At 37.2% G+C, this 14902-nt stretch overlaps 1 protein-coding gene across 1 annotated transcript; it reads right to left on the reverse strand.

Moving 5' to 3' along the window:
- Positions 1-13022: 13022 nt before the first annotated feature.
- On the reverse strand, positions 13023-14567 carry LOC137127719 (G-protein coupled receptor 4-like). Its single transcript, XM_067505494.1, has 3 exons — positions 14430-14567; positions 13776-13978; positions 13023-13661 (listed from the first exon to the last, which is right to left on the reverse strand). The coding sequence occupies exons 1-3, from the start codon at positions 14565-14567 to the stop codon at positions 13136-13138; spliced, it is 867 nt and encodes a 288-aa protein (XP_067361595.1). The 3' UTR covers positions 13023-13135.
- Positions 14568-14902: the final 335 nt, after the last annotated feature.

Genomic DNA, 14902 nt, shown 5'->3' on the forward strand with positions numbered 1-14902 from the left:
GAGAACAAGATACTGCAATTTAACAGGGTAGCTATAACATGTTGAACTTTTTATTTTTGAAAGACATTACACTTGGGTTTTAGATCAGGCAGTTCATTCCTTCCAATCCCTCCCCTCCAGGCTTCTCAATCATTGCCCAAATAGGTGTTAAAGACCCCCAGCAGAACTAAGGAATTCTTCTTTGGGTGTCTATTTACATCAGTATGTACGTGCCAGAAAAACCAGAGCACAGATGGCCAGAACTATCAGAGGAGGTCCAAGGCAGATGATACTCCAGTTCATTACATGCAATGGAAGAGGGATGTTGTCATAATCACTGTAGTCCAGTGGAACAGTAGTTTCATTGAAATCTTCCATTCTAAAATGAAGTTTGTTCACAGGAGGTAACCTACAGCACAAAAACACAGCACTACAGTTTTCATTATTTCTTTATTGCAAATTTCACAAAGGTAAAAACGTGACAGTTTAACAAAGCCTCATGTTTTCTAACGTTAATTTAATTAATTAATAATTATTATGCAAAATCTTAATTTTAACCTCCCGATTAAGGTAAATAAAAGTAAAAAATGCAAATCTGAGAAAAAGTATAAGCAGTATGATAAATAAAGTACAAGTAACTAAATTTCTCTACCAAATTTCTTGACCAAATGAGTATACCAGTTTTTTATAGTATTACCCTGGTAGTTTTTGAATAATGGTAAAAAAAAAAAAAAAAAAAAATACGCTGAAAGAGACTTACCTTTCTCTATTGTCAGTCTGTCTCCCCAGCCTTGTTGTGGCAGTGATGGCTGCTTTTACTCCTGTTTGTGCTGCAGAGAAGAAAAAGCCTGATGAGACTAAGGCACGCTTCCATTAATATTGCTTTGCAGAGGGTCAGAGCTCCCCCTTCCTCCTAGCATCAGTTTTTGGCACCATTATATAACTCATCACTACTTTCCCAGACATTTTTTCAGTCTGCCAATGTGTTTCCTGTTATTACCCCATTCCTGTTCACCAAAAAGATATTGTACTCTCCCATGCAAGTGGTAAAAGAATGTGGTACACACCCGTGAAACTGCCTCTTACTCTGACTCTCTCTCTCTCACAAACACACACAGCCACACACACACGCATTAAATAAGACTTTTTCATGGCTCTATGCAAGTGCTGAAATAATATAAGAAATATAGAAACATACAGCTGCAAGAAAAATGAATAACTGAGTTTCCTGGTTTTCTGAATCAATTGGTTATGGAATGTTTAAAAAATGATATGTGTGACTGAAATGTTTTGAAAGGCCCATTAAAATACATTTAAATTATAAAATACACAAAACAGCCTACCTACCTAAAACCAACCTACATTTGTTTTCTGAAATAACTTATTACTGACAGAAGACAAAAGAAAATTAACCAAATATTTTAATCATTACAACAAAGGAAAATGGCCTAGAGAGATTTGTTGGTACCCCTAGAACAATATTTTGATTGTTACAACCATTTCTTCTAATTATTATAACAATTGTCTTTAATATATGTAGTAATTCAGCCTATTCAAAATAGAAAAAAGAAAAAAAGAAATAAAACTAACAATATCAGACATTTCTTTCATTTGTAATTAAAAAGATTATTTTTCATAATACCACAAAAGAAAAAAGCCTGGACAAAATGATTGTACCCTTTACATATTTTGTTGTACAACCTTAAAGAGAAAAGTTATCTGTGTTGCAGCGTCTGCACCTGCCAACAGGTAAGTTTGACTAAACTGGCGCAAACCGCTTCAGCTGTCTTCAGTTTGAAGGGTGCATGTTTGGCTGATACCTTTTATTACTTTTGTCAGTTTCAAGTTATTTCAGTAAAAACAATTGTGTTCTCTTTTCATGGAAGAATACCAACTAATTTGACCAGGACTGTATGTGTCTGACATCTGACACATGCGGACACACTTTTTTCCAGAATACACTTAATTCAAACTCTGCAAGTAAACAATGAAGGCCTAATAAAAGGCTTAATATTTCATGTGATTTAGTCAATCAGTCTACTTTCATTTCAATTCAATTCAATTCAATTCAATTCGAGTGGAAAGTGGAGAGAGAAAAGGAAAGAGCAACAAAAAGCAACAACTAAACATTGGGCAGGTTGGTAGGACCAGTAGCTGCACACTGGAAAACACAGAGCTCCAAGGCCGGGGACACTTGCAGAAAGGGACAGAGAGAGGGAGACAGAGAAGGAGAAAGACAACTACCTGAGAAAACACACAGATTTATTGACATACAGTGGTGACAATTGTGGGGTGAGAGAAGATGAGAGAGGGACAAGAGGAGGAAAGGCGCTCAGTGCATTGGGGGGTGGTCCCCCAGGAGTCTAAGCCTATAGCAGCATGACTATAACTAACTATAAGGTTTATCAAAGAGGAAGGTTTTAAGCCTAGACCTAAAAGTAGAGTGGGTGTCTGCTTCCTGAATCTGAACTAGGAGCTGGTTACACAGGAGAGAATTTAATGGGAAGCCTATGGAGAGAAGCTAGTGAAGGTGAAATATGATCTCTCTGGCTAGTTCCAGTCAGCATTCTTGCTGCAGCATTTTGGATTAATTGCAGGCTTTCTAGGGAGTTACTGGGGCATCCTGAAAGTAGGGAATTACAGTAGTCCAACCTAGAAGTAACAAATGCAGGGACTTGTGGCCGAGGACAGAACAAATTGTGAACAATTACCATCACTAACAGCAATTTGAATGCAAGAGCAAAGCATGAGAACTGCTGTGTCGGACAAATCACATAAGGATTAGATTTGAATACATTTTTTCTATACTTACTTTGACATTATGGCTTGAAAAATTAGAAAAAGATATCTCCTAATAATTCTGTAATTTCAATTATAATAACAACGAAATATAACATTTTAAAATGTAATCACTACTGACAACAGAAATTCCTATAAATACTAATTGAGTGGACTTGGGTGGATTTAAAAACCATCATTTTGACTTCATGTCGAACGTGTCTGAATTTCACTTTTTTGAATTGGTAGTATTTAGTTTCAAACTGAAATTTTAGAATGTAGTATTACTTTTTTTATAACTCATTTTTTGATGACTGCTAACTAATGTTTGATCATTTATTTTTACATCCAATCCAACATCATCATTAGTTACGCCATCACTCGTCATTCATTGCACTGCATAACACAGCTGGTTACTGTAAATTTGTTTTATTTATCTATAGATTTTCATTGTGCTTGTGTCGCACCCATATTTCACAATATAGAGGCTAGAGACTCTTGAATTACATAAGCTGTTAACTGAGGCACTGTTATTTGTCTATCAGCTTTTGCTCTTTCAATCTCTGTTTTTATATGCCAATGAAAAATGTAAACACATCAGCAACAACAATATTACCAGTCATTCTGAATCCCTGACCACCACATTAAAATAAATATGGCTGATCAGACTAAAGACATTTGACCTTAGACACATTTTTTTTAATTTTGATATGAGAGTGGAAAATTAAATTGTGTAGCTATATGAGAGCACATGTGGAAAACATTAAATCTTAAAAATACCCTAAGGCTGTGAGAGGGGGTATTCAATACAGATCCCCAAGGACCCCTGCCTTTTTCTGAATTAAACAACCTGCGTTGCTGAGGGAACACCACCAGTTGGATACCACGGACATACCACACACAAAACCCCTTTTAAGGGATACATTCTGTGAAGCCCTCAGAGGTTTGTGAGAGAACGTTAGTGAATAAACAGCATCAAGAAGTCCAAAGAACAGACCAGACAGGCCAGGGATAAAGTTGTGGATAAGTTTAAAGCAGGGTTAGGTTATAAAAACATATCCCAAACTTTGAACATCTCATGGAGCACTGTACAATCCATCATCTGAAAATGGAAAGAGTGTGGCACAACTGAAAACGTGGATCAGATGAGACCAAGATTTAACTTTTTGGCCTAAATGCAAAACGTTATGTGTGGCTGAAACCTAACACTGCACATCACCCTGAACACACCATCCCCACCGTGAAACATGGTGGTGGCAGCATCATGTTGTGGGGATGCTTTTCTTTAGCAGGGACAGGGAAGCTAGTCAGAGTTGTTGGGAAAATGGATGGAGCCAAATACAGGACAATGTTAAAAGAAAACCTCTTAGAGTCTGCAAAAGACTTAAGACTGGGGAGGAGGTTCATGCAGGACAGTGCCCTAAACATAAAGCCAGAGCTACAATAGTTTAAACCAAAGCATATTCATGTGTTAGAAAGACCCAGTCAAAGTCTAAATCTAAATCCAACTGAGAATCTGTGGAAAAACTTGAAAATTGCTGTTCACAGACTCTCTCCATCCAATCGGACTGAGCTTGCGCTATATTGCAAAGAAGAATGGGCAAAGGTTTCACTCTCTGGATGTTCAAAGCTGGTAAAGCCCAACCCCAAAAGACCTGCAGTCGTAATTTGAGGAGCACCTGATCCCATCCAACTGTCCTGTAAAGAGGAGTCAGAGTCTGAGGTCTTGGGGGAAACTTTGTCCATATCAATGGTGGAGGTCTCTGAGGTAGTTAAAGAGTCTGCGATAAGTCACCAGGTGTGGATGACTTTCGCCCTCAGTTTGCAGCTAAAAAAATTAAAAGCACATGATTGCCACAATGTCATAGAAATTGTCATGTTATTAGGCAAATATTTGTGACTTTGTCGTTAAAGATGCTGTCTATTTGTTCTCTGCTCACATGGAACCAACTATCTACCCGCTTTCAACATACACTATGATGACCTGATGTCCATTCAACGACGGCAAAGGAAAGCCAGCAGCTTTTTTGCAGCTCCTTTCCCCATGAAACATACAGAACAGAATCAAGTCAGAAAGAGGACTGATTCTAATGAAACCCGCAGTGAAATATTCCATGACATTAGGTCCTCTGTATTTAGGCCAATTGTGAGACATCAAATTGTGAGAGGCAGGAAGAACAGTGTGTAATTAAACAGCACCAAAATCAGAGTTCCTATAATTCGTAGTTTTTCCTCAGGGGAGACCGAGATGACCCCAGACAGTGTTTTGAGGGTCCCCACCACAGAGAAGATAAGCACAGGGAAAGGAATAAAGAAGAAGATAGACTGACTAAGTGATTAGTAGAAGAGTACACGACCATAGAATGTTGAGGTTTTGCAATGAGAGCAGTCATGCAGCAGATCTGGTTGACATCGTAAATGAGAAGGTTGCTTATGTACTTACTGAAATTAAAAATAGTATCTGCAAAACACTGAACTGCTGGTTTTAAACTAATTTCCACTGTCAGAATTTCCTGCAAAATAGCAGGATACCACTCACAATCTAACTAGAAAAATGCAAGTTAGACAAAACTACTCACTAAGACAACACTTTGAATAGTGTGAATCAGACACATGGATAAGTTCATAATGCCGCTAAGCATATGCCCTCCCCTAACAACAGAAGAGCTGCGAGGAGGACGCTCCTCGAATTGGAGTATGCAGGAAGCCATCTTGGAGCCACTGTGAGACATACTTGTGAAATAACTAACCCAGCCAAAGTGCCAAATGCTGTGCTGAGATAGAACCCCCCAAGAGAGAGCATGTGTAATGTCATGTGTGTCACAGCGTGCAACTTGTGACGCTAAAAGTAAGGCAGGTCTGCTTCTGCATAACCAAATTCCCCAAACATGTGGAAAATTACCCGGGAACTGGAGCAAATAGGGCACCCAACCATTCAGTCATCCATCACACATAACAACTGACACTCAGGAACCACAAACGCTTCACTAAGCCAATGTGGGTCCACTAATGACGGCAGATGTATCATTTCCACTGGAGAGGCATAAAACCACTTAATGCAGAGGTCACCTTAGCAAATTGCAAGCTTTACCAGTGCAAGCTGGGCAGGTATGCTATGTGGCTAGTGAGTCCATAAGATGAAGGTAGCGAGCGGTGGTCAGTGGACTCCACTGCGATGTGAGAGAATGGATTTGCATGGTTTGGACAAGTTATTGTTGTGAAGTTAAACTTGGTAGGAAGTAATATTAAACTAAAAGAAAAAGTGATGACTAATTGTGATAGTAATAGTATCACAATCATTAGTAATCACTAATAGTGATTACTAATAGTAATTGAGTAGAGGAGTGGTTGCTAATCAATGTTATTAGGAAGGGGAACTGACTACTTAAGCATACATATGTGCAGTGTAGGTGATCCAGCTGTGTTGTGGGATGAATTTAATCTAAAATGTTGAAAACTCTTTTTTACTCTTAACCTCACTGGAATAAGAAGGGGACGCTTCATCTTTGTGCTTAACCATAGGGATGTCACTGGTATGTAAGCTGATTTGATCTAAATGAATTATTGTGTAAACTACTATTATGTAAATTTGGTTAGCTAAATAATGTTTTGGGTTTGTGTTATCAGTATTTGTTTTATGTATTCAGCATGGTATGCTAATTAGCCATGTACATATGAACTGATTTACATGTGTGTACATGATAACGTATTTCTTTTAAACTTATGTTAAAACTGTGGAATTAACAGTGTGGAATTAAAGGACCCATAATGTTAAATTATAATAATGTTAGATTATATTTTTCTTTTCACTTTTTCCCGTTTTTATCGTGCTTCGATCCTGCTCTGAACCTTTTATATCAAAGAAAGCATCAATAAACAAAAAGTGAAAGAAACTGAGTTATTTCTGCATCTCCTCTGGTTGGCTCATGTTTTTCCATTTTTTGAAGCAGAAACCCGAGAAAACCTGTCAATTGTTACCATTGCCAAGGCATAATATTACTACTTAATGCAAAAATAAGGCTGGTAGACCCCAAGCTGGGACAAAACAGGCAGCAGACATACAAATGGGAGACCACAGTAAAGTCTGCTTCACAAACTGGACAGCCATGTGCACTGCGTTTTGTTGTAGAAGCTGTAAGTATGAGCTCTTAAATATCACTGATAAAGTAGGAGAATGCTCTTGGTTCCAACTGTTATTTATACAGTCCTACACGGGTCCCACACACCAAGTGGGCACTGACAAATGATCTCTGGGGCTGTCCAGAGATCATGCAGTACCACAAGATGCAAACCCCTCATCAACTATAAGAACTGACTTCATGCAGTTATTGCAAACAAACTTTTGCAACCAAAGTTTTATTTATTTACTTTAATTTACTTGAAATCTGTTTGGATACTTTTGCTTATTCAAAATTTGGGTCATCTGATACGAGAGGTATGTATTATGCTATTTAACTATAATGTATACCATCAAATAAAACAGATCATACAGAAATACTATATGTAATATGTACGTGCAAGGAAAAGCAGAGTACAGATGGCCAGAACTGTCAGGGGAAGACCGCTGCTGACGACAGTCCAAATCATTACATATATTGGAAGAGGGATTTCAATATCGCTGTAGTTTGATAGTTTAGTAAAATTGTGGGCTAATAATTCAGAAATAATGTATTATAAGGGTCATACCTAGTAAGAGCACAGGAATAGCAGGTTTAAAGTCTGCTTAATAAAGTATTAGGGTTGTAATATTTACATGATAACAAAGTAATAGCTGGTAATATTTTAGAATGTAACAGTGTTAGATTTTGTTTCTTATATGATAAATGGTTATTTACCATCTACTCTATGGTTATGTACTGTAATATAATATACACTTCTGGAGGTAACTATTTTATAAATAACTGTCACTGAGAGATAATCTGATTTAAACCAATTTCAACGTGGTGGGATTTACAGCCCCCTGTATTTCAAAGGCTCTCTTTCCAGAGACACGGTATCTGGCACTTTTCTTTTGCTATGGATACTGTACTGTGCCTGATTAGATGCTGGATACAGTACCACATCAGCTGCACACTATAACTACTGTACTACCAAAGCCACCATCACACTTTTTACCTTACCGACCTGCAGTAAGAACTCTGTATAGTTTTCACCATTTGAAAATTACTTTTACTATCTTATTGCAAATATCACAAAAATAAAAGAGATAGTTTATGCTTACGTTTTTAAAGCAATGCATGGCATTCACCAAAGAAAACAAACTGACCTTTTTATTATAAGATATTAACTCATGATTATGATACAGATCCCTGACATACATGTTCCTTTTACTATCGGATCTGTTCACGAGTGACTTTAAGTGTTTTTTATGACATTTTCAAAAACAAAATTGCTTATTAAGGTTATATGAAATTGTGCTGATACCCAGATCTTGCAAAATTATTAAATTGAGAAATTATTAACATTAAAGTTACATTGTGCAACATTTTCAGATATTTTTTAATCTGTAGCGGTGAGGTGGAAGCCTTCTGTGACACTGACTGGCAGCAGTGAAGATTTTCACTTCTAAAAGCATTTTAAGCGAGGCTCGCCCTACTGACCAATAGGAGAAGAGCAACACTTCCTGCTTAATAAGTACGTTTTGTATCATTCATATTTACTGTAATTTGTTAACTACAATTATGTTGAGCACTGTGTAGAGCATAGCATTGTAAAAAGTGATAAGTCAAGTTGTTTTAGAGCACAGTACTGATTCAGTCCATGTTAGTTTAAGTTGCACACTGATTTGTGTTTCTGTGGCTTGTATTCAGAGGCTTGTGAGTTTAAAGACAATATCACACTGTTGCACCTGGTTCTGTGTGTTTTTTGGGGAATTGACAAAAGTTTGAAAAACTTCATTCTGAGTAAGTTTAGAGGTCAGGCTGTCAATCAATTTGTACCTTTTTGAGATACCCTTTAGTGATACACTGTAGCTTTAAATCTGCAAAGTCTTCCCTACTGTGAACAGAAATGGTAAGTCTCATGTTGCCATGGATGTAGAAAGTTGTACTGTTGGCTCAACTTCGGCTCCTTTCTTTTTTAGCCCAAATGTTTATGTTTTAGGTGTTCAAAATCAGCTATTAACAGATCAGTTTGGCTTTCTGCTACTGGTTGTACAGATAACCTTCTCCGGTTTACTCTACAAATCCCCCCCCCCGAAATCCTGATGACTCAAGTTGTAATGCGTACAAGTTCCTGCTTCAGAACACACATAAAGTTGTCTTGAAGCCTGTATTTGTGTACATTCTGGGAAGCTAAGTACACTGACCCAGCTTTGAACTACTGGAAAAACTGACAATGGGACCGAATTGATGTGATATTGAAATCGTAAACCTGATCATGAAAGTTCTGAAGCAACGCATTTTCACTATTACACATTAAATCCTAATTGTGAGATACTGTCATAATTACAAAGTCTCCATTTTTTTCCTCTGGGTGAATGCAATGTAGCTGCATTAAGTTTTAGTGCTGCTCTTACCAGCTCAGGCAGTAGAAATCAGGTTAAATCTTGAAAAGACTTACTTTTCTTTATTGCAACAACAGTGTCTGTCTCCCAGGCTCTGTTCTGGCAGTGACGACTCAATTACCTCCTGCTCATAATATTAAATTCTATGTGGGGGCCAATGTGCAGAAGAGAAAAAGCATGACTAGACAAAGACATGCTGTCATATGCAGTCCATGGCTCTACAGGCTTGTTCACCCCTCCCTGCAATGTTTCACTATTTTGTGCTCATGGTAACTTATCAGTCTCACATTATGTTATAACTGTACACCAATGTGTTTCCTGTTATTCCCCTATTCCTATTCCCTAAAAAGATTGTGTATTCCTCCATTCAAGTAGTAAAAGAATATGGTACCAACCCTTAAACACACACAAAATATGATTTAATATAATCTAATGTCAGATATTAAAAATCAATGACATTTCTAGGCTGTACTTCACTTTATTCTTAAATCTTTTCACGTGTTGATCATTTAAATGTTTTGTTACTAAACCCTTTTTCTGCCATTTTTTATTTTGTCTTTTACATCTACTTTGTTATAAATGACACACGTAATTCCAATATTTCTAAGCAAATATAACTTGTGTAACGTAAATTTACATTTGAATGTTGCAAGACGACAAGCTGATATTCTTTGTGGTAAAGTGTGACACTGTGTTCTCTGAAACACAGAGCAGGATGTGCACATGTGCTGCGTGATGAAAGGTTTCTGATTAGTTCACTGATAGATCTATATCATCTGAGGAAGCGAGGCAGGAACATGTGCATGACACTCCAGAAGAGCAAACACACACACAAAAAAATACACTCAAATATCTCAAGTAAAAATTTTATACAACTTGTGTAGTTTTTGGGGTTTACGAACCCAATAGAATGGACCAAATTTAAAAGATTACAAAATGCATCATGGAATACTCCCTATGAGGAAAAAGTCACATAGGGAGGTGGATGTGGTGGTAGATGGTACAACAAGACCAGGGTTAAACTCTAGTGCGAGACATTTACCCTATTCCTGTTTCTGTGTGTATATAAAGATGTTCCTGTTCCTTGTGGTCTATATTGAAATTCTAACATTGGACTGACTTTGTCTGGAGGGGGTGTACGTGAGAAGGGAAATGTCGAAGTGTCCTTGAGCAAGACACTGAACCCCAACTTAGTTGCTCCTGGTGAGTGTTGGCCAGCTGCAGAGCAGCTCCCCCACCAGTGTATGAATGTGTGTGTGATTGTGAGTGTGAATGGGTGAATAAGAAGCAGTGTAAAGCGCTTTGAGTGCCAATAGGTAGAAAAGCGCTATATAAGTGCAGACCATTTACCATTTACCATTTAATTGAGACGCTGCCGACATTATCCCCAATTTATCCTTCAAGCCTCACTAATACAATGTGTGAGAGCTTGTGCTTGTAGCATGCTGCACTGTCCTAAATCGTAGGATTATAAGAGCGCAAATGGATGTGTTGATGACATTTCTATCACATTTCTATCACTCACTGCCATGTAATAGAACCCAGTGATTGAAACTTTAGTTTCTTTTAAATGTATGGCTCCAATGTGCTGTAAGTACAGCACACATGAGGACAATTCTCACTAGGATGAGAGTTAATTGTCTCTCAACTCCAGACAATGTTCAAGATTGATTTCTAATACAGTAAGCATGTTCATTAGATTTGAGTTAACTATAAACAACGGTTCCAAGATATTTGTACCTGTCCACTAGGTCAATTTCAGAATCCTGTATGACAAGAGGAAGACTTCCTAAAGTGAACAATAATGTTGAATTGAAACAAATTCATATCCTTAGTTTTACTCACATTATAATGAGGATTCTTGGCACCATGATACAAAATCTGTAAGTGTAAGTATGGCATCATGACCCTGTTCCTGTAAGAACCTTACAATCAAGGTATTATCAGAGAATTTTATATGTGCTGACTATTATACATGTAGCCCAGTGATAAATTTAAATATTTAAAATATATTAAGTGATTTAAATAGATAAATAAATAAAGTTTGTTAGATAAATAATTATTTACAAATGCACAGATGAATAAGTAAAACTGGGTCAAATTGTATATTTTGTTATATTGGTTGTAAAATGTTTCTGATATAAAATGTTGAATTCATGGGTTAAAATGTTTCAAATGTTTTGTTGTATGTGGTATCTATTTGAGGTGATAACGTAGGATTTTATTTTGTTAACGGAAGTGAATGTGAACATGCGCTGAGAACGTGATCAGTAGAGAGAGCGAGAGGATGTTAACGAGCTAACGAGTTAATTGAAAGGAAAAAGTTTGAAGCTGTACGCTAGTAACCTGTGGTAACAGTTTTAGATTGTCAGCTCGATAATCTGTAAGTGTATAGTTTTTTCTGATGGACTAAGTATTTCAACGAGACATACGAAGTGTTTGTCAGGAGAGGACCTGCTCGTCAATTCGATGAGGAGTAGTAACAGCGTCGACCGAGGGAGGCAGCTAGCTAACCAAGCTAACCCAGCTACACGTGTCGTGTTGAACTGTTGCTGATTTGGAGGACAGAGACACCTTTGGACAGGCTCTACAGCTCTACAGACGTCTGACTCGGAGACAAGGACAGAAGGAGTCGCAGGATTGGTTGGATATATTGCTCACCTGTGAAAAAGGTATCACATTTTATTTTGTTTGTTGCTCTAGCTGGAGTGAAGCGGCCACTGAGTTTTTGGTCACAACGCCCCCGAGCACCGACTCAGGCCTGCAACTATTTTTTTGGTTTTATTAATTAATTGAGTTTTTGATAAAAGGACAGTTAAACATCTGTAACTCAGGTTAAACAGCCTTGAAGGGTAAATGTATTTTTGTTTTGATACTGTGGCATATATTTGAGAATATATTTTATTTGGGAATAAGGAATGTAAACATTTTAAGTTATTATATATATTTATATATCTTTTTATTTTTACTTTTCAATTAAATAGGGATTTAAGTTTAAACTATAACTGTTTGTGATGTTATTGCTTCAATAACTTCAGATAGTTCTAAAAAGGTTTCTTAAAGGGGAGTTAACTAGTGTATTTGAAGTTAGTAATAATCTGCTTTTACAGGTGGAACTCAAGACTATAAAAAAATATTCAAGTAATTAAAATTGTGTTTAGAGCTAAGTAAAAGAACTCAGGGCCCCTCATACACCTAAAAGAGAGTAGACGGGCTACATACATGCTTTGACATTTATTAGTCTACAAAATATAAAAGAAGATATAATTATTAGCATAATAACAAAAATAGCAAATTTACTGCTGCTGATGACTTGTGGTTTGTAATTAGTGTGCGGCTTCTGCCAACTAAAGCCACACCAATGGTGATTTTTACACTGTAGCCTCATTATTATGGATCAATCTCAAGCTGGAATGGAGAAAAAAAAATGTGTTGAAGAATATATTCTACATGCTATAATTTATATTTTTCATTTGCTTTCTGGCGCAAGAGAGGGAGACAAAGTGGCTGTCTGGGGCTAAAAAGAGAAACTAAATTGAGAACACAAACTACAAAATTTAAACAAAGGAAAAACTTTTTTTTACATTTTTATTTACAATTTTACATCAAACAAAAACATAAAACAACTTACATGTATGTGTTATAATTGTAATTATAATTTTATATACTAGTGAATTAAAATAACTTGATGTTTATTGCTCGCAGCTAATTAAAGTAGAAGTATGTGCTTGCAAATAAAAATAAGTGACCATAATAAGTACAGTATCTTAGGTAAACTTCTTTAACTTTAACACCTGTCATTTTCTAATACAAATCTTTATGATCATCCTTCAGGATGACTACCTTCTTCTCCTAGTTTTTTGCTCCACGTTTCTACCTGCTTACTGATACACCATGAAGCCCCGATGTTTGTTGCTGTGCATCCTTTCTAAAACTGCATAGGAAAGCAATCAGCTTTTCCCTGGCTCCTTTTCCCATGAAAATATACAGACCTAAGTCAGCAAGAGGACTGATCCTTATAAAAATTCTTGATAAAACAAGGAGGACACTATCTACTGTGTTTGTATGTGATAATGAGATCAAGCAAACAATGAGGGGCAGGAAGAACACTGTGTAATTAAACAGCACCACAACCAAAGTTCCTACTATTCGTTGTTTTTCCTCAGATGAGACTGAGATGGCGCTAGACAGTGATTTGAGGGTTCCAAACACAGAGAAGATAAGCACAGGGAAAGGAAGGAGGAAGAAGATGGCAAAGATCGTATTTTTGTTAAAAGACGTCAATGTGCCAAGTAGGGCAGGGGCCAAAGGAAACAACCAGACTATGAGACAAACCAGTAGAGAGACTTTGATATTCCGTTTGAAGCGGTACCACAGTGGCCAGGCAATGACCAAATACCTGTAATAAATACACAGATAGTTGGAATTATTTTGTATATTTTTTACTTTGTATATATTCAAGCAACGTGTTAATGCTGATACGTACTCGTATGCCAAAGAGGACGGGATTTACCTTTCCAGGCTGACACACACCATGAATCCAATGTTAGCCGTCACACTGACCAAGTAAATAACAGAAGAATACTCAACCAAAGATTTTTCTGGTTTTGCCAGCTCAGCAGTTGTACTGCAGATCTGGATGAGGTCAGAAATCAGAAGGTTGATGATGTAGATTGGAACAACATGATCATTTCGCACCTGTATGAGAAAATAGTGTTAGAGTATAGAATACTTCTGTCATTTAACAACATTTAGTCCACATTAGAACAAAGGTTTGTTGCAGTTTACTCACTTTTTTGACCTGTAGGAACAAGAGACATTAATCTAAATTAATATAATAAATAATAACAACAAAAACTCTAATAATAATAAAATAGAGCAGGATCAATAATAAATATATTGAACATCTCATAAAATATATATTGTACAACCTGTGTATGTGAGGAGAGAGATGGTTAGCTGAGTTCAACTGTCTGATGGTTTGGGGGATGGAGCTAATGCTAATTGCAATGTCCAAACGCCTTGAATGGATGAAAAGGAAGCGGAGGATGATTCACGCCTCCACAACGAAGCTGCTGACTCTCATTGAGGAGGAGGTTCGCAAAGATTCACCAGACTACGCAAAATATGAAATGTTCTCGGTGTTGTCGAAGGAATACAATTTTACGGATTTGGACAAAGGCATAGAGGTGGAAGCTCCAATGGACAAACACTCAGGATTACCAAGAGCACATTCATGGTAGGCTTGTGCCAGCAGACTGATAGGGAGATCATGAGAGTCTGAGTGTGCGGGCAAGTGATGCATGTTCCTTTGGATCACAAAATAAACAGACTGTGAAACTGCCCAAAGTTAGTAATACAGCGGAGATACGCCAGTGGCAAGAATTTGGGTCACGGCACAGAACGGCTATTCATAATAATGATGCACTATTTGACTGGAGTAGCAGCAAGAGCTTTAATGGGACTTAACATCACTGACAGTAACTACGAGGCTGCAATACAGTTACTTCAGAACCATTTTGGAAGAAAGGACATTGTTATCAGTGCACTTATATCTACTGAACTTGACCCCAGTGAAAAGGTCATCAGATATTGTTGCTCTTGGGAACATGTATGATGAATGTGAAATACAGATCCGCA

The sequence above is a fragment of the Channa argus genome, chromosome 1 (genome assembly GCF_033026475.1).
Source record: "Channa argus isolate prfri chromosome 1, Channa argus male v1.0, whole genome shotgun sequence".
Lineage (NCBI taxonomy): Eukaryota > Metazoa > Chordata > Actinopteri > Anabantiformes > Channidae > Channa > Channa argus.